Source organism: Malania oleifera, chromosome 2 (assembly GCF_029873635.1).
Source record: "Malania oleifera isolate guangnan ecotype guangnan chromosome 2, ASM2987363v1, whole genome shotgun sequence".
NCBI lineage: Eukaryota > Viridiplantae > Streptophyta > Magnoliopsida > Santalales > Ximeniaceae > Malania > Malania oleifera.
The window spans coordinates 1622719-1650468 of NC_080418.1; the positions used below are offsets into that span (position 1 = coordinate 1622719).

The following is a 27750-nucleotide window of genomic DNA, read 5'->3' on the forward strand; positions in this document are numbered from 1 at the left end:
ACAATTGCAAAAGTAGAAATGGGAAATTAGGAAAATAAATATTAGGATAAAATAATTTAATAAATTAATATTTAAAATGTTATAAAATTATTTTTAATACTTGGATAATTATCCAAGAAAATAAAGTACTTATATTAAATAAATAATCTAGTTTGAGTATTAAATACAAAATAATTATTTTTAATATTTGGATAATTATCCAACAACAAAATATAGTACTTATATTAAATAAATAATTTAGTTTAAGTATTAGAAACAAACAAAAGTTAGAAAAAGGAATAATCGATATATTATTATTTCACACACACACATATATTTTTAGAAAATAAATACTATTGTTAAATACTTTATTTATTTATTTTTATTTTTTTTGCAATTCATAATCTTATTTTTCATTCATTTATTTATATTTCATGAACTCATAAAGGCTTAAATGAAGCAATAAATTCTTTTCTTAGAAATAAAAAGTTTTGAATTTTGATTGATTGAAGAAAGATATCTTTTATGTTTTGTTTTTTTTAATTCTATATGAGGCAAAGAAAAGTGGAACCCCGCTGCAAACAAACACACAGCTGGGCCTGGCCCGTGAAAAAACGACGACGTCTTGAAGCGTCAATTCATCATCATTGTCCTCGTGCCATCCTCTAATAAATTTTTGCTTGGCAAATGAAATCTAATTTGTTTTGTTTTTCCAATTTCGTCTGCATTGCGTCGCGTCGCGTCGCGCCCGCGGTTCCGTCCCCGCAGAGAGAGAGAAGAGAGAGAGTTGTTTTTCCGCAGCGAAGAGATTTGTTTCTTTGAGAAACAAAAGACAATTGTTTCGGATCGCTGTTTGAACACACTCACAACCTCAGCAGCTGTGTTTGTCTGCTATCCATTACTCGAACTTCACCAAAAGAAAAATTAAATAAAATCACAGATGACCCTTCGCTTTCTTCATCAGCTTCACAGACGCACACTCAACCACTGATTCCCGTCCTCCCTCTCTCTCTCTCTCTCTCGAATTCTGGATGCTAACGGCGTCGATTTGCCCCCTCCCGACACTTGTAACCGTCGCCGGGGTGTTCTGTATACGGAGGTTTAATATGGGTTTTTACAAGCGTTGTTGGTTTTCAAAGTCCGAAGAAGCTTAAATTGTTATCAAATGAGCGATCTTTAAACGAGGATCACCTCTTCATGGCCTTGTCATCTCCATCATCTTCGTCTTCATCATCGCCATCGCCATCGCCGTCGCCTTCTTTTTCTTCTTCTTCGCCGCCACCGCCATTTTCGCACTCGAACCTCGATCCGTCGGCGATTGCCGCCGAGTGTTGGGCGGCGGCGGAGCTAACCACCAAGGAGATACTATGCCGGATTCGGCCCATTCTGGCGTCGGAGCAGAGCAGGAAGGAGATTATCGACTATGTACAGACACTAATTAGATGCTCACTTGGTTGTGAGGTGAATATCTCTCCTTCCTCTTTCACTTCCCCAATTTACCAAATTTTATATGGTTCTGTAATTATTTATTTTGGGTTTTGCGCGCAATTTCTCAAATTTTATATGTTTTAATAATAATTTATTCGGGTCATGCTCTATAACAATGTTAATTCTCTATTCTGGCTGTATTCACAGCTTACTTGTCCACGGTTTAGGCGGACATGAAGAGAGGAGAAGTAAGGATTTGAATCCTCTCATGTGGGGGTAACATGACCGTCGAATTCTTAGTGTGCTTTTTAATCTTTTTCACTAGGTTGTTTTATCTGACATATCTTTACCAATTCTTTTGTCTTCAAAGGTTGAGGTTAACAAAACATGACACTTTTGTTATTCCATAGCATGAGAACATCGAAGGTCTTTTTTGAAAAATTAGTGTGTTAAATTGGGAAAGCTTCAAACAAGGCCCTAGGAGAAAAGTCTCAAAGATGTTGTATTGTGCTCATTGAGCTCTAAAGGTAGCAGGTCATTACATCATACTTTGGTTGACTATGCTAACCAGTGTGATTTTAACAAAAAAATTGCAGTTAGATCAAGAAAAAAAGGATTATAGACTTTTCTCTGTCTATGTAAGAACAAAAGACCAACTGTTGCGGCATTGAAGTTATGAATCTCTTGTGAAATTTAAAAACAAAAAAATTACTTAAGCAAGGGAGAAGGCATGAAAAAAGGCTATCAAGATGGTGGCACCCGTCTTTCCATGGTTGTTGGTTGAAAAGATTATTCTTCAGAAAGAAAGGTAAAAAAAAACAGGGATTAAGCGTGCCAAGGGCATGTGCAAAAACACAAGCATAGCACACGGTGCATGAAGCTCCAACATACCTAGGCTGGGTTGGGGGGGGGGGCGGTGGGGAGAGGGAGCGGGGGGAGAAGTGGAATTGTAATGGGCTTATAGCTAGGTAAACCTTATTGGTCATTTTGATAATGGATTTGATAGTGATGTTGCAGGTTTGAAGGATTTTGGTGTCAAGATTTCATGGACTCAACACTAGGCTCTTTTTAGGAGGACCTGTGGGCGTGAGCTTTTTATAAACACTTATTTCTGTCTTTAGTTAATAGGAGAATACTTTCCCCAAAGCTCACTTAACCCAGTTATCTTTTTATCACATGATCCACACAATCTTTGTTGATCAAGTGCAACTTTCGCCCCTTCTAAGGACATTGGTCAATGAATTTTTTTAACATTTGGCCACATTGAGTTTTTCTATTATTTTGAAATGGACGTTAGTCAATTGATGTGGGTTGTAATGAGTAATGACAATCTTGAAATATGAAGATGGAAATGTCATATCACCAAAAGAGTGTGGAGCGGAGTGCACTATTGATCAAGCTGGAATGATGTAGAAATTTACCCAAACCTATACATTTTTTTTTTGGAAAAAGTTCACTAATTCGAAGTCTAGATTCATTTATTGATTCTAAGAACTATTTTAGTATGCAACACTATGTCCTGTAAAATGAGATTGTCTGTTGTGAAAGCTTACAACCAAGGAAATTATAGACGGTAGACTAGAACCTATCATATGTTCACACTTGTTACTTATCACAAGGAATACCATTATTTCCTTCCCCCTCAAAATCAAATCTATAGTACTTCGAGATGTGCACCATCTCAAGATTAAGGTCAAGGTCTTAATTTATTTATTAATCTGCCCCAATTATGTTCCAAAACATTTTGTAAGAAAGCAAACTAATCTGGAGCTGCTATTTTCTCTTTTTTTCTTTTGAATTCTTATCAGTTGTTATGTTCATCTTATAGGTTTTTCCATATGGTTCATTCCCACTAAAGACCTATCTTCCGGATGGAGACATTGACTTGACTGCCCTTAGCAGTCCAAATGTTGAGGAGGCTTTGGCCTATGATGTTTGCACTGTTCTGAAGGGGGAAGAGCAAAATGAAAATGCTGCATATGAAGTGAAAGATGTCCAATACATTGGTGGTGCTGAGGTTTTTCCACATTATTTATTTTATATTATTATTTCTATGTGATTTATTTGGAAAGATTATTTTCCTATAGAAGAGCTGAGAAGAGTTGTGTCTATGAATTGGCTTTTTGTTTTGAACTTTTTGGCACTTTTTTATGTATCCTATTTTATGTTTTGTTCGTTACTAGAGATTCATTATTTTTTTATAGAACAAAACTTTTATGTTTATGACTGTACAGATTGCAGTGAGACATCCGGCCCTCTCTCTCTCTCTCTCTCTCTAATAGTTTTATGAGTGAAATCCTCACTCTTCATGAATTATGATATTGGTAAGGCTACGCTAATGTAGGCAATGGGTATTCTGTATAGATGCAGTTAGGTCATTTCATAGATGGGAATGTTATTTCACTTATTGTAGAGATTGGACCATCAATTGACTTGTATAATAAGGGCAGACTGTGGCACATCGTTAGGACTGCTCCATTGCAGCCTAGAAATCATTGGTTCAAGTCGTGGAAGCAGCTTCTCTGGATGTGGTGGTAATGCTGTATGCATTTTACCAGCCTTCCTAGACCCTGTATTAGCAGGAGCCTCTTGCATTGGGCAATAGGCTGCCCTCTGTTACCATTAGCTCACCATGATGAAGTCCCCTTCTTGTCATTCATCTGTTTTACTAGAATAGGTTACTAGAGCATTGATGATGCTTTCACATTTAAGGATTTTGTGAACCCTTTTTTTTTTAAAGTTTTTTTTTCTTTTGATTACACAAGGGAAAATTGTGTTAGAGAATGATGCTCATGTTGTGGTAGTGCAATCACTTCTAAAATTTGTAAATTATGCACAGATCCGTGCTGCCAGGCCGCTACACACACACACACACCAATGCACAGATCCACACCCACACCATGCCCCATGGTTACACAAAGTGGGAGCAGGTGCAGGTGCAGGAAAGTGGAGAGATGTCGAAGAGTCAAAGGCTAGAAATGTGTAGGAAAAATCGATACATACATGATATAGGCACAAATATATATATATATATACACTCGCACACACACACACATACTATTTTCAAAGAAATATGTCTAACCTGAACATGTAAACTTATGTCATGATGGGAATGTAGTTTTTTTCATGGTTGCAGCACTATTCTATCAAGGTTCTGTATGAGAACCACAGATTTGAGCTTCTGACATGGAAGTATCACTTTGTAAGGAGATTCTTGCAGCTATATATGGCAGAAGGGCCACATGTTACACGTGTAGAATTGTTGTCATGCACCATTTGTCCTACTTTGCACATGTCCAAACCATTTGAGCCGCCCCTTATCTTATCTTCTATAAGAGTTACGCCTAACTTACTGAGAATACGTTCATTCCTTAATTTATCGTAATTTTTATACCTCTAGCAAGTTTAAATATGTCTCTGCCCCCTTCTTTTGTATCTAATCTAGCATATGAGTGAGTATATGATCTATTTTTAGCATCACTAGTGACCTTTCTTACATCTTTTTTCACCTCTTTATACTTTTCCTAGTTTTCCATGTTTCTAGTTTTTTGCCATGTTTATACCAAATTCTTTGTCTTTACTGCTTTTTGAACATCTTGATTCTGTCACCAACTTTCTTTTTTGTCCAAGAATCTTTCTCTTGATTCACTAGTTTGAAGATATTACATGATGTACAAGGTTCTCAATTTTTCAGGATGATCAATGTAATACAAACACTAAAAGATGGATGATTGTTATAATACATGTACACTTGATCCCTCAATTGTTTTTTTAAAGTTATTCTTTATTATTACTTTTAAGTGGCACTCAGTCCTTTTGTATGGGGATGAAAATTATGTTTAATTTAAATCAGAGTGCATTTCTATCACATATCATTATTTTTTTTGTTAAGTAAAACTTTTTTTATGCTGTACTGAATTTTTTCTCAGTTGTCCTTCCCCTCTTAGGTTTTATTAATCAGTTGATGTATTCCAGGCTAGTGGAACCTCTCTTTCTTATGTTTGATATATATTTTCCTCTCCTCTCTTTCTTATGTTTGATATATATTTTCCTCTTGGAAGGTTCTATTGATTCTTATCAGTGTCAAAACATAATTACTACTTGCACCCTGCAGGCATGACTTCGTAGATATTTCATTTCCATAGGTTACCAAAACCCATTCATACTCCTATAGTACCTTGTGTTTTGATAACTCCAACTCAGTAGTTATTCAATTAAATCACCATTTGAGTTTGTTGAGAGGTATCTTGTAGACAGCTTTCAAGCCTATCGACTCTTCTACCTCTATTTATTTTTTCCCTGTGCAGGGAGCAAGATTTTTGAATTCATAATAGATATTGATGTTACAATATATTCAATTCCAATGCAAAATTCTTATGTGGGATCTGTTTTTTTTCCATAATTGTGTGTGAGTGTTAATGCATCCTGTTCTGTTATTCTGTCATTCTTTCAATTTCAGTGTAACTTTCAAATTTATGACGTGTCCTTTCACATGAACTATTTTGTTAGATTTTGTTTTATATTTTCTATCTAATGCTTAATCTCAGCGAATTTTCCTTTTTCCTGTACTTAATAAGGTTTCTGATGGCAGGTTAAACTTGTGAAATGCCTTGTCCAGAATGTTGTTGTTGATATTTCCTTCAATCAGCTAGGGGGACTTTGTACGCTATGTTTTCTTGAACAGGTATTCATCAGCACATCCTGTTTTGATTTGAAAGTTGAAGCCATGGGTACTTGGATGCTACAGAATAAAATTATTATCTGCTTTGTGGAGTGACTCGAATAAAAATTTGGTAGCTATTTAATCACTATTTAATTTAGTTTTAGGTGATCTATGTGTATGTTTGTACGTGCGTGAGGATTTCAAGTAATTGGTCATCTCATTGTCAAATTTGATGATTGTTCCATTGCTTTTTGATGGCCTCTGTTCTATGTGTCCCCAGAAGCATGGATTGTATGTGCATGAGGATTTCAAGTAATTGCTTGTCTCATAGTGAAATTTGATGACAGTTCTGTTGCTTTTTGATGCTTTCTTTTCTATTTGTGTCCCCATAAGCGTGGATTCACCAGAACATGCAAATGAAAATATGAAGCCAGAAATTTGACATGTCTAGTTATTATGGAGAAATAACTGGTTTACTTTTTAGCTATTTGTATATAGAAAAGTTGGTGTATATGGATTCCATGAGGAAATATTGAGTTGATTGTTTTTTACTTCCAATTTTTTTTCCTCAGTTTTCATGCTTTCTTATATTACACAACTTGCAATGTTCCTAAATTTCTCAAATACTTGGCACATCTTGATCTTCGTTTTTTCACCTTTTTGTTTCACTAGAATTTATGACAACATATCATTGTTATTTAGTATGAGCGGAACTGAATTTTTTTCAAGTTCCAATAATGTGTGTATTAAGCTTTATTACTGACAGTTTTTCATCTACTCAGCTTGCATCTTCATTTTTATGTCACCTTTCTACAACTCCTCCTCTCCTCCCCACCCTCCCCCCAAAACAAAAGGGCACCCCCCAATTAATTACTTGATAGCTTAAACATGTTGATTTAGTTTGTGTTCATCTAAATTAGTGAAAAAGTAATCTGAAGTGTAGATTTTGTTGACTTTATTTATACACAATCAATATGAAGTTTTTGCATTTGGAGTACGATGGCTTAAAATTGTGACTTTTGCAAATTTAAGTGTCAACTTTTCTTGCTATTTGCCACACAGGTTGATCACATTGTTGGCAAAGATCATCTCTTCAAACGCAGCATTATTCTAATAAAAGCTTGGTGCTACTATGAGAGTCGTATTCTCGGTGCACATCATGGTCTGATTTCAACATATGCTTTGGAAATATTGGTCCTATATGTCATCCATGTCTTCCATTCTTCATTAAATGGCCCTTTAGCGGTAAGTGCTTGCGGGAATCAGCACTGGTTTGTGATACACATGATGCATGCATGAGATAAGAGTTAATAAATATTCTGTTTTTTTCTTAGGTTCTTTACAGATTTTTGGATTACTTCAGCAAATTTGACTGGGAGAATTACTGCATCAGTTTAAATGGTCCGGTTTGCAAAACTTCACTGCCTGATGTAGTAGGTAAGCAATTCCTTGCTGCTTCCTCAATGACATTTAAAGTAGGGATGGGATAAACCACACAATCAGAAGGTTGAGATGCTCTCTCTCTCTCTCTCTCTCTCTCTCCAGATGAGGTTCAAGAAAATTTTATGGATGATTTATTGCTCAGTGAAGAATTTCTTAGAAGCTGGGTGGACATAGTTCCAGTCCCAGTAAGGGTGCTTGAGACAAACTCGCGTGCTTTTCCCCAGAAGCATCTTAATATAATTGATCCTCTAAAAGAAAACAACAATCTTGGGCGCAGTGTTAATAGAGGTATGTGTTTTTTCTTTCCCCCCTCTTTGTTGCGAATCAAATTTCTACATTTTCTTGAAAATGATCTGTGCATTTCCTTTTCTGGAAAGACTTGGATAAAGTTGTTTATTTTTAGTTTGTCCTGATCTACCATCTCTATGTGCATGGTGTATTATTAATGAAGTCATTCCGTCGGGAAAATATCTTTTTTTTATTTTAAATGTAGCCTGTTAATGATAACAAATGTCTTTGTTTAAAATTTTCCATGTAATTATAAGAGAGATGGAAAATAACTTTTTAGGCCTTCTTTTAGGAGTTCTTCCTGAACAAATAGGCAACCCCTTGATCTCTTATTGTGGTATGAGTCATCTTGTGATTGGGCTAAAGATGGTGTTATGTAAAAATTTATGCCAATGATGACATTCTGGTTCCCTGCAGGTAATTTTTATCGAATACGTAGTGCTTTCAGATATGGAGCTCGTAAGCTTGGCTGGATTCTTTTGTTACCAAGAGAAAGAATAACAGGTGAGCTCCATAAGTTCTTTGCAAATACCATGGAGAGGCATAGGAGCAAGTCTGAGGTTGATACACCGAATCTTCTCCGATTTTTTCCTGCTAAAGGGTATCACCGTTCATCCCCAGCATCCCGCACCAGCATGTGCTCTGAAGATTTTATTAGTTTACCGAATGAAGACAAAAATGCTTTGGGAATCAGAAATGAGCCTGAAAGATCTTCAATGGAAACGTTTTCCCCTCGGACAGCATCAGAAGTTGATTGCCCTGCAAGTGAAAATTCTCTTTTAGAATCTTATCTTGCCGCTGGGGATGCAATAGATGTCGCAACCTCTGGATTTTACCATGCTGCTTACACATCTGATTTTCTGCCTTCAAGCAGTGCTTTGCATACTTTTCCTCAGGATAAATCTCACCATGTACATAATTCTCATTCCCCTGGCTTGATTGCAGGAAATGGGAAGATAGAAAGTGAGAATTTGTTTAGAAAATTGCCTGAAAACCTAGTTATTGATGATGAAGAAGCGTGTACCTTTTCTAAGCTGGAACACGAAGGGAATCATTTAGTGCCTGATAATTCAGTATTTTCATGCAATAATCACAAAGGTCTTGCTTCAGGTAGTATGGCAATCTCAAGTAAAGTCGGTTGCATCTCAGAAAATTCACCACTTACTTGTAGGAAGAGGGATGTAGCTGGCATTCCCGGACACTCTGAAGTTTTGAGATCCTTTGTAGACCTCAGTGGGGATTATGAGAATCATATCAGGAGTCTGCTCTTTGGTCAGTATTGCCATGGGTATGCCCTGTCACCTCCTTTATTGCCCAGTCCTCCCGTTTCACCTTCCAAGTTACCTCATAAGAACCCATGGGATACTGCACATCAATCCCCTCAGTTCCAGCAGAATTTGTATTCTCAAATGAAAACAAATGGCATTGTCCTGGGATCACCATTTTTCCATTTGAAACATCCCACACTATATGGTGCTGCATTTAGTTTAGAAGAAAAGCCAAAAACGCGAGGCACAGGCACATACTTTCCCAAGACGGTATTTTCATTTCAAGCCTCAAAATTTTTTTTTTTTTGGTTCTTTGTTTTTTGGTTTTTGAGGTCTTTTTTTTTTGGGTAAAAGAGGGCGGCACCTCCATTCTTTATTGGTTCTTGGGTTATATAATCACGTGTTACTAAATTCTGGTGAATCTCTTTCTATGTTGTGTGTGTGTGTGTGTTTTTTTTTTCTTGGTATATTGTGCCTTATACTTGAATATTTTGCAGGACTATCGTTCATACAGGGACGGACCAACATTGGGGAAGGAAAGGAGTCTGTCCACGGGAACTAATGATCACTTGCAGACTCATATTCGTAGCAATGGGTCAAGAATGGATCCACCGGAGACAAAGTTGTCTGAAGAAGGCAGTTATAAGTTCTCAAAGGCAGAATTCCCAGATCTAAGCCATGCAAAGTGCAGGTCATCAGACTTCAATAACTCTCACTCTACAGTGCAGGGGTCTTCTCAAGGCAATGGTGCTGTGCCCCTCCTACCCGGGAAACTGGAATTTGGGTCTCTTGGGCATTTGCCATCTGGAGTACACTTGTCAAAAGGCAAAATTCATTCAGATTCAGGGTCTCCCCGTGCTCAGGGCTCTGTCCCTCTCATGCCATCGGCAGTGAAGGATTCGAGTTTACCATTGGGTAATTATCAAGACAGGTAATGAAATTCCCAACACCCTTGAAAACCCTTTTGGGCAATGACTAAGCCGTTTAAAACCCCCTCATTTTATTGTTTGGTCTCTCAGGATAGCAGGGCAGTCGTACCGCCTGAAAGATGATGACGATTTTCCTCCATTGTCCTATAAATGCCTGCAGAGGATGGTTAACACATAAGAACGGAAGAAACCAGCATGAACATGGAACAAGGTATCCTTTTCTTTTTTGTGCTGTTTATTTTGTGTGTACGAAAAATGCACCTTGTACATTCCTTTCCTCTCTTCTGTTTGTGCGGTTTTCGCTTTCTTTCTACACCCCCTCCTGTTGGGTTTTCGTTGAATGGGGTGATAGACATGGTGATGCTTCTTCGCCGAGATTTTGTTTACTGTTCAACTGTTCTTGCTCTTTTTAATGTTTTTTATGGGAAACAGAAGTTTCCTTGTTTACAAACAAAAACAGCGTGTTGAATTGGAAACCAGACGTTTCCATGTCTGCCAAAAACACTTGTTTTGGAGATGCGTACATTTGTGGCATTGATTATAAGGTTTTGAACAATTGATTTACGCTCTACTTTGTACCTTCTGCTTGTGGTTTTGGATGGAAAGACAATTGATCTTCATTTTTCTTCCAAAATTCCATGTTTGATCCTAATACTCTTGAAAATGGCAGTAATAATTTATTAATGCATGCGTTTCATATTGTGTACCAAATACTATAAAAAATTTTTGCAAAAATATGTAGCTGAAATGGACTTGATTGAATATCAAAGGCTGACTAGAAAGCATTTATATTATTTTCTAGCTTCGTTTTTGGTTTTGTTGAAACAATACGATGAGCATGATTAAATAATTATTAACCAGCAATTAAAAATAATCTGAGTGATCGCACCATTGCTCGACACTGATAATTTGATCTGTAGCTGTGGAACGGGGACCACTTGCTCCCTCTGTTTCAAGTATAAATAAACTATGGACTGTAGGTACATTTCATCTACCCCATTTCTATCATTCAACATTATTTATTTTATTTCAACATCAATTATTATATATATTAAGGGCATTATTAATTTAACCATTTTCCCCCCTGCAATCCATGTCAAATCACTTGTGAAAAGAACATACCAAATTAAGATTAAATTACAGGTCAACAAATTAAGAGAGAGAGAGAAAGAGAGAGAGAGAGAGAGGTTTGGGCTTTTTGTCATTGAAAGGAAATCAGCGTGTTGGTGGTTGATACATATTGTTATTGAGGTTTGAGTAAGTTGATTGGACTCCAACATTGATCATGCGTAGTAGAAACAATTATGACTTGTTTAGTTCGTGAAATAACTATTTTTTGAAGTTAAAAGTGTGACGCCCTGTTTGATTGTTTGTTTGTTTTTTTTTCCAATCAAATATTCCTGTTATCATAATAAATATAAGGTCAACCAAGCCAACTCGGACCTAGGGGATATTAGGGATACACCTGTCCATATTCATATATATTGTCTATGCAGCGGAAAATATAATATATCCAAGTTCTAGGTACGATACTAGAGTACTATATTCTTTCAAAAATATATAAACCAACTCTCGAAAGTCATCAGACCCACAAACTCTATACAAACATACCCTAACTAATGAAAATCTACTCCTCCTTTATCACGGAGTTAGGTCCGCTTGACGCCCCGAATTTTTTGAAATGTTTTAAGATCTATGGGATGAGACACCTCTTAGTAAGTGAGAATAAATTATTATCAGTGCGTGACAATGAGTTTCAGTGTATCATGTCATGTTTATAAAAATATTAGTGTAACTGAGGTATCATAAGAATTTGTACTTATATCCATAAATATATATGTATATTTGTAACCATATACTTTTCTCGAAAATATTATTATGCTCAAGAGCATAAATATTTTTGTATACAAAGTATCATATATGTCGAAGTACTATCATATGAGTGTATCGCGTCTTTAATGAGCATACCCATTCATATCATTGTCATGTAATAATTCCACAAGACTGGGTTGTGCGATCTGAAGGTGGGACTTAACCCTGATTGGTCTACCAAGTTAAGTCAAAATATCTTGTCTATAGTATGATTGGCCCACTGCAGCCTGGTCCAGACCTAGGGGCAGTCAACATCTCTCCAAAGGCCCAATCGATTTTCAATACCTACACGCTCCCCGAGCTGTGTGGTTGCACTAATTTAATTACTAGCAACGGTATCATACTCTCATATCATTAACCAAACGGGTCTCATTTTCATCACTCATTATACATAAAAATCTATTTTCCAAAAGCTTTCAATTTTCATAAACATGTTCATGCTCATAAGTATCCATGTGTAACACATTTCATTTGTAACTCATGGCATTAAGCTCATGAGTATCCATGTGTAGTTAAAACATCTTGTCTGTAATTCATGACTGTTCATCATATTAGTAATTATAAAACTATCGCGTCTGTGTATATCTCAAATCATCATATCATATCTGATAAAAAACATATCTGTTTAAATCTCATATCAATATAACTTTTTAAAACATATCTGTTCATATCTCATCATAATCCCCATTCATCATATAAAATATTCATAGATTCATTTTTTAGTAATCACAATCATTTCTCATGCCACACAAATTTTCAATAATATTTAACCATATAATAATTTATCTAGTAATACGTTGGATATTTCCAAAACTACCATTTCATATATATTTATATCTGATAAGTCAGAAAATTCACACACACACACACACATATATGTATATATATATATATATATATATATATATATTATATTCATATCATACTTTAATTTAATCAATTAATTTTTAGAAATTCCTGATATAATTTAATTCCCCTTATCTACTTACTGAGAGGTCTGTTAAAATTCCTAAATCCACACCCGTGGCGTTCGGAGCTTAAAACTCTGAAATCACATTTCCCTAGTTCAATCAACTCAACCCTATAATTACAATTATTTTAACATTTCCTAAACTCACACATTCTCAATAACTAATTAAATTTTAAAATAATTAATAGATATAATTCCATTATCCTTATCCTAATCTTAGAGTGGTGTTTAGGAAATCCAAATTAAAAATTTGTTTCGATTAAAATGACGAGGATCGGAGTTAGAATCCCGTGGTGGTGTCCGATCATCGATTTGACTAAAGATTTGAAGAAAAATTGAGGAGAAAGAGAAAGAGTTTACCTTATCCTAAGAATGGTGCCTACTATGCCCTAATCATGAATCTACTTCGGTTAAAATGCTGGTGGCTGAGAATGGAACCTAGTGGTATTTTCCGTTCTTTGATCGATCGAGTATTCGCCAAGAAAATGAGGAGTGAGAGGAAAGGAGAGGAGAGAGTTGGTGAGAGAGAGAAGGGGGAGGCAGGCGTTCTACCTCCTTAGGGAAATTAATTTCAGGATTATATATATATTAATATTATAATATTATTAATTAATTAATTAAATTTAAATTAATTATTTTTTATTTTTATTTTTTTAGAATCACTACAAAAGGTTTTTTGAAAGAATTTTTTGATAATATTAGCGATCAGGTTTAGAGGAAGTAGAAAGATGCTAGAGTGAATATTTGAGGCTTAGAGGCTGTTTAGTTGTGATTTTTTTTTAAAAAAATTTTTTGGTTCTAATTTTAAAAGAATTTTATAATTGTAGATTGATTAATTTCATTTGGTGCAATATTATACACACACGCACACACACACTATATTAATTAATGAAAGATAATAATTATTAAATTTTCTTTATTATTCTCAAAATGGCTCCCGTCGCACAAGTTATTATTTAATTATGATTTTTACAAACTTTGGTTGATAATTACTTTAATAAAGTAATTTCCGTTGTAAATTTCTTGACAACCTTTTTGAAAATTTTTAATAGGGGGATTTTATTATTCTTCACTTTAAAGTATCAAATGCATGCAACATGCAATTAATGCACAAACTTAATTAGGAGACATTGCCCATATAGTTTTATCTCTATGTTTAGAAAAGTTATTTTCGTAATTTAATTCTTTGACCTTAAAGCTTAAATATTTTCTGACCGTTGAGTCAGGACCAATCTTTTTAATTAATTTTGAAACATATCATATCTTCAACTCTATCTGGAAAAGTTTTGGATAAATTTCTTATTTTATAGTTTCACACAAATAATTCCTCCTTTGTTTTTTTGGAAAAAAGTAATCGTGCACAATTTCATAAAAAATAATTTAAAAATCTCTAAATAAGTCCTTATGAATAGGGGTGTAAATTTAATTGGTTTTTTACGATTCGGTCATGGGTCAAACCGAAAATTAAATCCAATCTTGTGGTTTTGAGTATTCTCAAAGTGAAATCAAAATCGAACCAAATTTATTATCCCCTAGAAAATTAAACATTCTTCGATTTGGTTGCAATTTTTGTTTTCAGTTTTTAACCGATTTTTAAAATATTCAACAATTACTTTTCTCAAGGATTGTTGAGAATCTATTAGATATTTTGATTTCTAAATATTAAATGGACAAATCATGTATTAACATACTAATTAAGTAATCATATTAATTTATATATATAATTTAAATTTAAATCAGTTTTTTTTTTTTGATTTTTTGGTTCGGTTATATTTTAAAAATCGAAAATGAAACCGGAACGAATATCAAATACAGAAAAATCAAATCATCTTCATAGCCTATACGCCCAATGCCCATCACTTCTCTATTTTTGTGTCACCTAATTTCACACTGTCACATCCTATAATGTCAAATGTGTTCCATCGTGGTCATGAGCAAAAATAAACATCAAGCCCATTGGGCCTCATGGCCCACCATAGATCGCATCCCAGAGCACCAGCCCACCTAGCCAACCGGGTCAGGCCCATACAATGTATATAATATGAGGGCGGGCCCACGATTTGAGATAAGAATAAAATAAGTGGGGGAGAGCTGTCCCTCTCTAAAATGGGAACAAGATAAGATGAAGGGGGGCATAGTTTTTGTGTGCCCACTAAAATGTTTGGATGACGTGGACACCCTAAGACCATTTGATCCTTCCAAGTTTCGTCCCCACACCTCTGATTAGCTGTTTTCCTGCACCAACCTCACACCACTTTCTGTATCGTCTACAAACCCTAATAATTTCAACTTGGAATTTGGGTTCAACCTTTTTGATTAAAGCAATTTTCATACTTATGATATGTATATGTATGTATGTATGTAATTTTCAAATTCCCACTGAAAAATAACTAAAACACTCTCTACGATATAGTAATTGAGAGTTTGAGAAGTCAAGTTGGATGATTTTGTCTTAACAATTAGTTAGGCACAAAAGTCACACACTTTATTTGATTGTAACTAAGGATAACTACATTGTCTAAAAAGGTATTAGAACTTTCTAAGATGACTTTTGAAAGCTCGAAATTGTCGTTGAGTTAGACCATTTTAGCTTAATAAACACAAAGGCTATTACTAAAAAGTAAACGGTTCTTTTTAAGATGATAACTAGGAACTTAATGATTGAGTTGGAGGTGTTGATTAAACTTGTACGAGCAAAAGCTACACTGCCACAATTTAGTTGATGATTGTTGTGTTGCTTGGTGTTTGCCTAAATTGATTTCTATAAGGTGGTAGCCTTGAGTTTGGAAGCAAAAATAAAATGTTTTAGCTTTATATAGGGAAAAATCTATTTTTCTATGAACACAGTTGAAGATAGGTACACAATCTAAAGGATAAAACATCGGGAGAGGTAGGATTCATGAGCTTTTAAGAGATAAACTAGAGGCTTCTAGTTTGATAGTCGTATAAATTAATTACCTCATTGCGCTGAAATTAATGACAACATTTTCCTTGTTAGGTGTCAACTGAAAGCCTATAGAAAAATGGGCCTGTACAATACAATAAAAGGTAGCACATCTTCCATCATGTATTCGTTCTCATTCATCTTAAGATTCGAACCCAAGACTCCCGACCAATATGAAAGTTCCAACCAAGAACTACAATGTCCTCAAGGGGACAAAACTAGCGAAAATACGAATAAAAGTTATCTTATAACTCACACTCACATTCAGGTAGGATTTAAGCAACACTATTCATAAACTTAATAATAGAATCAATCAAGTTAATGAATAAGTCGACTTTAGCCGAGATAGGCGTTAACAAGCTTACTAAAGTCTATACAATTTTTGGTGCATGATGTTTTTGGACTTGGTTCAGATGTAGCTTAATTGAAGTTCTCTTGACGCCTAATGCCTCTCCAATGAACAGTCCTCTAAGGGGCACTTTGTTCCAAAAAATTTTTCTTCAACAAAGTGCACCTCTTGGACGAGTCACTCTTTAATTTCACTTCTTTTGACAATGAATTTAGTTATAAGGCGACTTTCATTTAAAAGAATTCTCTACTAGGTACTTTTAATGGTGGCTAATACACCGGTAAACCTAAATCAAACACGTTACTTGTGTTGCTTTTTTGACTTTCCTTAGAAGATCATAAATATGAAAGCAGAAATAATGACATATAAGAGTTGCACTAATTATAATTATTGTAATAATTCACCATCAACAATCATGATGCACGTACAAAGGTTGTTTCTTATCAAAGTTAGCTATATATCATTGACTTTTTGAGTACTCAAGTGATGAAGAACAAAAAGAACAACATTATACATAACTTTGTTGACTGCCAAATTAGTAGTCCATTTTTTACTCTCTTATTTCGAAATACAATTGCTCTTCTCGTTAACGAAGTTAAGAGATTTTTAAAGTTAATTTGATCTATATATATATATATATATATATATATATATATATATATATAAAGTTATGGACTTCTAAGGTTGCTATATAGCAACTTAAACGAGAAATGCAAAAATATTGAAAAATAGAAGTGTGGCAATTTCTAATTAAGGTATGACAAATTAGTTTTTAAATTTTTAAACAAGCCAATTTTGTCAATTTTCTAATTCGTCGTTAAATCAACATTTCCAACTAGAAGATCTAGAGCTCAAATTTTATTGCTCCTATTCTTATATTTAAAATTAAAATTAATCGTAATGTAATATATGTTTTTTTTTTATTAAAGAAGTGCAATAAGCTTTTGTATTTTTGCTTATTGCTATTAACAACTTGTTTTTTCCCAAGCAAAGAAAAAGTAACATACATATATATATATATATATATATATATATATATATATATGAGTATAAGGGAGTGAAGTTTTACTTGCGAGCTACTCGAACTCGACTTGATTCAATCCTAACTCAAAGTATTTGCGTGACATATATATATATACTCTTATTGACTGTTTATGTCTAATAGTATAGGTGAGTCAAGTTTACTTACGACCTACTTAGACTCATCTTGATTAGAATCGGGTCAAGTTTGAACTATTCATATGCTTTTATTAGTTGATTTTAAACTCAATAATAGTATTCAAGCTAAGTTTCGAGTCTAATTGTATTTTTAAATTTTTATTATTTGTATATTATATATATATATATCTTATAATATGTATTTTATAAATATATTTAATATTATATAATATGTATTTATGTATATAATATTAATTTATAATTGAATTGTACTCCATGGAGTCCAGTTTGAATCATTTGAATTTGAGTTAAATTTTGAGTTTAATATTTTTGAGTAAGTTGAATTAGAATATTTTACTAGATTTACTCAAGTCAATTTAAACACACGCTTACTTGTGCTCACCCCTCCGTATAGTCCCAGGGCATTGGTGCAGTGGATAAGCACTGACATTCTAGTCACAGTGTTGGTGGTGATGCCCTTCTTGAAAGTGTTCCCAGTTGATGCATCAGAGGTGATCCTGATCTCAAATTTGACAAATGTCTAATCGGTGCCGGAAATCGTAGCAGCACCCAATTAACCCGACCGATGAACCGGGGGAGAAGACTGCCGATCCATGGGTTTGGTGTCGCATTGGAGGGTCAAAGAGTGGCTTGTCAATGGCTAAAGTTTTCACCATAATTAAAAAATAATAATATTAATAAATTTAATTTAATTGATGCAGGGGTGTGGAATGATCAGTTTCGCTCCAAACCTCAACTTGCAGCCATAGCAGCCTTCAATCACCCATCGTCACCCCACTGCTCGCTCTCACCAGATGCCGCCGCCACCACCTCCGCCCTCCCTTCCCCCCTCCTTGCCACCGTACGCAGTGGGGGCCACCACCACCCCCCTTCCATCTTCTTCTTCTTCTCTCTCTCTCTCTCTCTCTCTCTCTCACACACACACACACACACACACCAACAAAAATATATACGGAGCTGGTTGTAACGCAGCAGCCACGGATAATTATTAATTAAATTCAGAACTACCGCTGCCTCTCCATCTCTCATAGCTCACTGCCCCCTCTCCTTCTTGTTCAAGGCTTCTTCTTCTTCTTCATCATCATCGAATCTTCTTATAAGCCTATATATTCATTACAATTCTCTCATCAATCATTGTCACTGTTCAGTTGTCAACATCTCCAAACCTCATCCTGCAACTTCATTTTCTTTTCTGTATCCTCCACGAAATTCCGGGGAAAAAAAGTTTGGCAAACCAAACCCCCCCCGCCCCCCCCCCCTTTTTTTTTTTTTTTTAATATTTAAAATAATAAAAGACGCACCAAGATTGAAGGATTGTGGTACATATACATGTACACACACATATATATATATATGGAGCCCCACCAGAAGGACCAGCGTCGCCGTTTCATTGGAGGTCTCATCTGCAGCCGACTCTATTAAGACCTTCGATCCATTTGTACATATCTGAATATCTATTTCCATCTATTATTCTAATTCTCTCCATCTATTCTTTCTTCTTCTTCTTCTTCTTCTTCTTCTTCTTCTTCGTTTTTTTAATCGATAACTATATCATGTCATATCAACATATCAATTCGATCTACAGAATTATATCAGATGGTTGGGAGTATTAGTAGCAGCAGCTACGACTCTGCATCTGGCGTCAAACGGAGGTGGAACTCTTTATTTATTTGTATCCATCCTTGACCTACCTCTTTAATTTATTCCTAATTCCTTAATTCCACAACCTTCTTCTTAATTTCTATTTTCAATTTCCTCCATCGCCTCCTCCACAACATCATCTGATTCATCGATATTACTCTGCTGATCTTCCTCCAATAAAGAGCTGCCAAGAAGAAGAAGAAGAAGAAGGAGATGATGATGAAGCGTTTCTGATTGATTATAAGAAGAAGAAGAAGACGAAGAAGGATGTACAGAGTTCAATCACAAGCGGAGCACGCCCTGCAGGATGCAGACTCAGAGTTTAATTATGTGGAAACGGACCCCTCTGGTCGCTACGGTCGTGTAAGCTTTCCATTTTAATCAACCTTCTATCTTCTTCTTCTTCTTCTTCTTCTTCTTCTTCTTCTTCTTCTTCTTCTTCTTAACTATTAATTCTCTGCATCTTAATTTGCTTGCCCTTAATTATTATGATACTTATGCATGCATGCCCTGCTTTTCATTTCAAATCAATTTACTTTTAATTACCCTTTATTGTTTCAAATGATATGTAAGATCGTCTTGCTTAATTAATTCGAGTGCTTCTTATAAATCTTTGGCAGCAGAATAATTTCTTCATCTTCATATACACAGTAAACAAATACGTAGTTATAGTATAAAGTATAAACAATTAATTTAAAAAAAAATTGAGCAAAGACTGTGTTGTGTCATGTGTGTAATGTAGTCCAGCTCTTACCATTTTAATTACTAGGTTATTAAATATTTCTAGCTTATCAATTAATTAATCGTGGGTGCCATGAAGGGTTAATTATTTTCAATTGGCATTTTAATTAGCTAGCAGTAGCCATCATGGGCGAATTGACATGTGCCCCCTGTTAAATAAAATTAATCATCACAACTAATGCTCACTTATTAAATTAATCTCACTGTTCGATTGTTGATTTACTGAGTGGGCTGATTGATTAGAGATTCGTTGAACTAATGATTGAGAAATTTTGACGACGATGAACGTGCAGTTAGAAGATGTTCTGGGAAAAGGGGCGACGAAAATAGTGTACAGGGCAATAGATGAAGTGCAGGGGATGGAGGTGGCGTGGAACCAAGTGAAGCTAAACCATGTTCTGCGAACCCCAGAGGAAGTGCAGCGGTTGTACTCGGAGGTACACCTCCTCAGCACCCTTAGCCATGAATCTATCATCCAGTTCTACACCTCCTGGATCGACCCTCATCGCAAAACCTTCAACTTCATCACTGAAATGTTCACTTCTGGCACTCTCCGAGAGTAATTTCTTCATTTCTCTTCTTCTCTATATATAATTTGCATGCAAAGCTGACGTCAAATTGTGTTAAGCATCCGTTTGGAAATCGGAAAATATCACATCCAAAGGAAGGGATGATTGAATAATGCTCATAAAATTTTTTATGTTTGGTTACTAAAGAAAACATAAAAAATTTATGAACAATACTTGATGCAAACACACCTTAAATGTTTGAATACTTAAATTAGTTTCGTAGCTAAATAGTTAAACTTAAATAGTCAAAATTTCTTCACAAAGAAAAGGGTTAGGATTTTATTTTTGTCATCAACAATAGAGACAATGTTCTATTCTTTTTTTCTTGTGAGCCTAAAGGGCTTAACACCTAAATTATGATTAGGTCGTCAGTCTTGCGGCTAGTCAGCTGATATTTAGGTAGATTAGACCAAAATAATTATGTTTATCAATATTGTTACCTTTACCAAGAAAAATGCTGCTAGAATAGAAGTATTTTGATATAATTGCATGGTTGGATGCCGACAATCCCCGCCCATACAGCAAAATTGTTTTCATTATTTCAAACTTAGTAGTGTTTCAATTGTACGAATGTCCCAAAATACATTTAAGGTCTATTTCACTTAAGGATTTTAGCTAAGAAAAGAAAAATAAAAAAAAAATTATTTTTCACTTTAATTTTTCTCAATATTATGTACTAATAAAAAATAAAAATTTATTTTAATATGGTTAAAAGTTAAGAAAAAATCAAATGTAAATGATGTGTAAAATTATATTTTAATTGATTAATTTGATATATTTTTTTATTTTTTGTAATAACCAAACATGAAAAGGTGAATTCCTTCATATTTTTTTTTAATATATATATATATATATATATATTTCAAATTACAAATGGATACTTAGATTCCAACCGACCAGCTTAAATGGTAAGAGCGACTTGTGATTTTGATGACCCTAAGGTCACGTATTCGATTCTTCATTGAAGCATTATGCTGGTGAATTACTAGAGGTGCGTAAATGGACGAGTAACTTTCACCCCCTCGAATTTGATTATGCGTATGTGTGTGTGTGTGTATATATATATATGATGAGACGTTTGAAGGTCTTAGAGTATGATGTTTCATTTCTTGTCACTATATAGACCAACTAAAAAAAACACATTATAACAAAGGGTCGGCAGTTGTCAATTTTGAAGGACGAATAATAAATGGAGGCAAATCATTTTGGACAAGGTTGTAATCTATGACTATTTTTTCAAACATTTTGTTATTTTTTATATTTTTTAAAAAATATATATAAAAAAATGCTGCTTGAGTGATACCGACTTGAAAATAATATTGAATAATTTTGTCAATCCTTAAAAATTTTCTGCCTTGCTGATATAAACTCTACGAAACATTATTATTTTGTATTTGCTAAAAAAACACTTAAATAAAGAAAAAAAATAAAAAATGTGCATTTTAAATAGAATGCATTTAAAGTATAGGATGCGTGTACGACACTATCTTATAGGATATGATTTAAATAGAATTCTTGATTGTGGTCTCACCGTATAGATCTTTGGCCTGTATTTTTTTTCTTTAGTCATGATAAATAGATTGATGTTAATTTGCATTGAATTAAATATCCGATTACGACTATTAGCATAGCCATGAAAATGAATCCTTTGAGATAAATCGAAAATTTAAATTAAAATCATATTTAAGTGAATATTTGTAATAATAAAGTCTATATGCTAGAGTTTAGATTTTATAAAAATAAGGGATTAATTTATCACCAGAATATTCAATTAGTGGGAGAAAAAAAAAACTTTCTTGATGGAAGAACATATATGGCCCTTTTTTTTCTTTTGTTTGACTTGGAATGTGCGGAGGTGTGCAGTATATACGTGGCATATTCCGTATGGTCTGATGGGTGGAATTATGCGGTGTGGCGCAGGTACAGGAAGAGGTATAGGAGGGTGGACATCAGAGCCATAAAGAGGTGGGCCCGGCAGATCCTACGGGGGCTGGTTTATCTGCACGGCCATGACCCGCCGGTGATCCACCGGGACATCAAGTGCGACAACATCTTCGTCAACGGTCATCTCGGACAAGTGAAGATCGGTGATCTAGGCCTTGCCGCCATCCTGCGCGGCTCCCAATCTGCTCACAGTGTTATAGGTAACTTTATTCTCCACCCAAATATAAAAGCAAATGGCTTAAATTAGGGTTTTAAACAAATCAAATCAAACCAAATTTTACCTTATTCTATTAAATTTTTAACCAAGTTTGAGTTCAAACCGAACTCTAACCGAATTTTAATATATTAACTCAAACTTATTTATTATGCCAATGTAGGAGTGACAAAATGGATTAGCGCCTGGTGAGTACCCAATCCAAACTCGTTTAACCAAATTATTAAACAGTTCAAGTTCGGGTTCAGGTTGACCTGTTTTTAAATAGGTCACCTTCTGCTAAATTCAAACTCGATTTATACGGGCGAATCATGAGTCACCTGTAGAGTTCTGATCCGTTTTGCCACCCCTATGCAAATGAACAAGAGCTCACAAAGCCTTACCAAATCGCTATCATGATGTTTGCTAAAAGCTTGATTCTTTTGAAACTTCTCAATTTGAGAAATAAGAAATTTTATTAGACAAAAAGGTGAAAATGAGTTTTTATTAATACTATTTTAGAGTTTTTTTTTATTTGACCAAGCTAACCTATTGGTCTTGAGCATTAGTTTTATCACTATTTAAACTACCTCATGAATGATTCTAATTCAAGCTCGAGTCACTCACAAGCCAAAATGAGCTTAGCCCACTCATATTTAGGCTTGACTCATTTATTAAACAAGTTGTAGAATTGAGCTTGACAATCACTTGTATATATAATGGATGGACCTAAGCGAGCTCTTATCAAACCGAACTTTTGAGCTGCGAATTGCTTTGCTCGCAACTCTAATTTAAATACTATTCTTTGAGAGGGAAAATTTTAATAAACAAATACGTCTTAATGTTATATATGCAACTATATATGTTAGATTAATGGAAAAAAATAATAATTTACATGATTCCATAATGTTCATGAAATCTTTTTGAAATATAGTCGGATTTTAAAAGTAACCTATACACAATTTGTCAAAATGTAGGCAGAACCTTCTACTTATTAAAATCTTAAAGTGGATAGCTTTGTTAATATCGAGCTCCACAACTAGATAAATACATACATAATCCTAACCTTAATACATCCTCCACTTTTTGATTTTACAACAATATAATAATGTAATTGTTTACGGAGACTTTGACATCGTAGGTAGTAAGTGGAAGAATTTGATGTTGTTCAATAAAATTATAGTGGTTAGGTCAAAAGATGTATGAATAATGAATGGTGTATATATATATTGTGAAAAAATATATATCAAGTATTTGTTCAATCGGGTTAGCTCAAGTGGTAAAGACGACTTGTAATTTTAGTGATCCCAAGGTCACGAGTTTGATTCCCCTGTAAGAGTTTACTCCAGTAAATTACTAGGGGTATGTCAATGGGTGGGCGGCTTTCATCTTTCGGATTTGGTGTTGCACCATAGTTTTCAAAGTAGTGCGATGGTGGTTAGAGTCCTAAGTTATAAATATATATATCAAGTATTTATCATTATATATATTTAAAAAAATTAAATAAAAAGTACTAACTTCTCTTGAGATTTAACAAAAAAAAAAAAGAAATGAATCTCTTAGTGGTTCGTTTGGTTTGATGAAATAGTTATTTCTTGAAATGAGATGAAATATAATTTAAATTTTGGAAACGAAGGGAATAGTTATTCCTTACATATTCCTAATTATTTCATTCAACATGTAATAAAAAAGGAATAAACATTCTCATGATGAAATATGAGAATAACTATTCCTTATCTATTCCTTATTACACACTCATAAAATATTTCACATTATTATTTACTTTATAGTAACAACACAATTTTTTATATAACCAACTGTAACTAACCTATTAAAATTAATAGGTTTCGTGAATCAAACGTAATCCTATTAAACTTTGAAAAATACGAAGACCTTCCTCTGAGCTTTGTTCCAAAAAAAAAAAATGAAGAATTTCCCTAACATTGGTCACAAGAAAATTTCAGAAATAGTAGAAGTATCACAAAAATCAACTCTCGGGCAAAATTTATAAAATTTTAAAAATTGCCCATATGCATAATTTTGCTAAAATTTAGAAAAATTCAATATTTGTAAGCAAAATATTTTAATATTTACATCTCAATTCCAAATAAGGACAACACATCAATCTATTCTTGTACAAAAAAAGTACGCTTGTCCGCACGTGCAATCCGACAGCACATGGAGAGATAAATACATAATAAATGCGAATGACAAGACTAGAACCGAGGACCTCGTAGTAATTTTGCTCTGATACCATATTAGATTACCAATTTACTTAAAAACTTAAGTTTTTAGGTTGTGAGCCAACGATGTATACTGCTTGAGGAAAATCAAATGTACAAATTCATGAGAGAGTTTTTGTTTGTCCTTTTGACAAATTTGCAATGTACTCGTATAGTCATATGCATGCTTATCGCTTTTGCCATCAACACCGCCCCCAAATACAATATAAATAAATAAATAAATAAAGCTTGCGTTTTGAAATTTACTTCCACTATTCTACACCTTAAGTGGATTGTTTAGAAAGTGACATGCATCTTTGGTTTGGTTCGAGATATCTGATCATTTAAACCAAACCTAAAACCTCCCGAGGAAAGTCTAATCTAGCATACATACACATACATACATACATACATACATACATACATACATCCATATATATATATACATATACACATACATACATTCATCCATACATGCATACATCCCCTCATGTCAGACCTTCAACTTGTAATAGATTTCAAGTAGACAGAACCTTCTAATAGGAGTCATAACCGGGGGAGGCGGGGTAGTTGAATCTTTATTATTTGGTTTAAATTGAAAAATTATCCCCTCTCTTGTCTATGAGTGTAGGTTTCAAAGTCAATTACGTAATATTAGGTTTATTTTGCTCCATATTTTGGTCTATCTGGTTTATTTGTTGTATTGTTGAGATTCATTGGGAGCTTTGATCATAGCATATGAAATAGTTCACAAGTTCATGAAGCCAGTCAACGTTTTCCTCCATTATCTTAATTTCTTCCATTTTTCCTCTAATTAATCACCTGAAGTCTAGTTCTATATTTTGAAAAAAAAAGTTATTAACAAATTTAAATTTTGATATATATATATTAGGCACCCCAGAGTTCATGGCACCAGAACTATATGAGGAAGATTACAATGAGCTGGTTGATGTCTACTCATTTGGTATGTGTGTTCTGGAGATGCTTACTGCTGAATACCCTTACAGCGAATGCACCAACCCAGCTCAAATCTACAAGAAAGTGACTTCTGTAAGAGCATTGCTATGTGTATAACTCAGTTTTTAGCATAATATTAATGTCGAGATTGATCAGTACATAACAGTAGTTAAACTAGATCTTACCCACTAGCTGGTTTTCAGGGAAAACTTCCGGCATCACTACATCTGATTAATGACTCGGAAGCACTAAGATTCATTAGAAAATGCTTGGAGCCTGTTTCAAAGAGAGTACCTGCAAAAGACTTATTGCTTGACCCATTTCTTGCATCTGATGAAGTGGAATTAGTTTTGCCTATAGCAAAGCTTGAAAGTCATCAAAAACCATTTTTAAATGAATTGGGCATAGAAAAACTGCAAATTAGTGATGACCCACCAAGGACCAACATGACAATTACAGGAAAATTGAATCCTGAGGATGATACCATCTTCCTTAAAGTTCAAATTGCTGATAAAGAAGGTGTGCACATACATATAGATTCCAAGAAACACTTCAGTTTTATAGTTCTCTTGATCATTGATGAATTGATTCACTTAACATTTCTACTGTGTTCTATAGGTTCTGTCAGGAATGTATACTTCCCCTTTGACATTGTAACAGACACTCCTTTAGATGTGGCAACTGAAATGGTGAAAGAATTGGACATCATTGATTGGGAGCCGCTTGAAATTGCAGACATGATTGACGGAGAGATCTCTGCTCTTGTACCAAATTGGAAGAAACGGGAACTTCCTCACCATGATCTGTACCACACATTTAACTACCACGAAGATGATGATGGCCCACACCATCCTCCCCACACTTTCTCCTCTCGTTCATCATCTCAAGCTTCACTTTTGGGTTTTGCCACCGCTCAGAGGACAGATGAAATGACTCATGGCAATAGTTGGCTCCAAGGTATGACTTTCACCATCTTTTAGCTTACTTTGTGACATGCCTGTTAGTCCCTAAATTTGAGTGAGACTTTGAAACATATTCTGCTGCAGATGATTTGTTTGACGATACAAGCTCACAGAGCTCGGTACGCTCCGGAAAATATTCCAGCTTGAATTATAATTCCGGGAATGAGCATGAACCTGATATAAGCCTTACAAAAAAAGATCTTCTCGCTGTCCCAAAAACCCAGATGTCCACAAGGTTTTGTCCTGAAGAAAATCATTGCTGTAGTGTGAGGTCCTTGGCTCAAACTTGCTGTAACCAATGCAGATCTTTGCCGGAGTCTCAGGGAGCTTTAAGTTCCAAAGACAAGCGAGTAATGGACAACCGAAGATTAACGAGGAACCGATCATTTGTGGATATGCGAAGCCAACTGCTTCATCGGTCCCTGGTAGAGGAGGTGCATAAAAGACGGTTATTTAAGACGGTTGGAGCAGTAGAAAATATCGGGTTTCAATCACCTTATGAGGCGTCAAAAAAGATGTCGCAGCCCTTTGGTGGTTCCTCCTCAATGAGAAACATGAAAGATGATATGGCGAAGGGGCAAAGACATCATAGAAGGGTTTAATATTATAGATTTCATGTCTTGATGTGGCCAGAATAACTTCAAAACTTGAAGGAAAAGAATCATATTGTCTCGAAAGAGGTACTAGAAAGTATACATGTCACAGGATAGAGTAATCTGGCAATTTTAGCTGATCTGTATAAAATTTTGTGGGTTCTAAGACTGTAAAAATGTATTTATTTGACTTGTGATGTGTGAGACAATGATATGAAATAAGGCAAGCTTGATTTTATAGGAGATGAATAAAGAGAATATTAATTTTGTATATTTCATTCATAATGATACATTGCTATACTACATGGCTTTTTTGTACATGTTCTGTAATGGATGCGAGAGTTATACACAGTAAGTTCAGAGTAATCTCAGCAAAGATTCAAGGAGATAATGGAGGCTTGACCGGAGGAGAGATTAACGGCTTGATTGGAGGAATAATGGTAGGTGTTGACTTATCATGCCCCCACAAGATTGGATGGCTGTTAGAGACACCAAAAGGAAAGAAATTGATGTTCCTGGTCTAATATATGTAAACCTGTTTGTGAGGGTGGTTTGGGTGTTAGGAATTTGGAGGAGGTAAAAAAATCATTGCATATGAAATTTGTGTGGAGATTGT

At 34.6% G+C, this 27750-nt stretch overlaps 2 protein-coding genes across 3 annotated transcripts; both read left to right on the forward strand.

The window, feature by feature from the left end:
• The first annotated feature begins 675 nt into the window (after positions 1–675).
• LOC131147750 (uncharacterized) lies at positions 676–10562 on the forward strand. Its single transcript, XM_058097299.1, has 9 exons — positions 676–1440; positions 3236–3424; positions 5999–6091; positions 7133–7315; positions 7405–7507; positions 7616–7801; positions 8219–9339; positions 9567–10000; positions 10089–10562. Exons 1-9 carry the CDS (start codon positions 1177–1179, stop codon positions 10174–10176), a joined length of 2661 nt encoding a protein of 886 aa, XP_057953282.1. The 5' UTR covers positions 676–1176; the 3' UTR covers positions 10177–10562.
• Positions 10563–18051: 7489 nt separating this feature from the next.
• Positions 18052–27405, forward strand: LOC131147751 (probable serine/threonine-protein kinase WNK4). 2 transcript variants are annotated; one of them, XM_058097300.1, is made up of 9 exons: positions 18101–18750; positions 18898–18964; positions 19136–19316; positions 19988–20253; positions 22184–22407; positions 25515–25672; positions 25783–26098; positions 26198–26536; positions 26626–27405. In XM_058097300.1, the coding sequence occupies exons 3-9, from the start codon at positions 19221–19223 to the stop codon at positions 27141–27143; spliced, it is 1917 nt and encodes a 638-aa protein (XP_057953283.1). In that variant the 5' UTR covers positions 18101–18750; positions 18898–18964; positions 19136–19220; the 3' UTR covers positions 27144–27405. The 2 variants fall into 2 exon arrangements, with proteins under 2 accessions (XP_057953285.1, XP_057953283.1); XM_058097302.1 differs by having other exon boundaries at positions 18052–18964.
• The last annotated feature ends 345 nt before the right edge of the window (positions 27406–27750 follow it).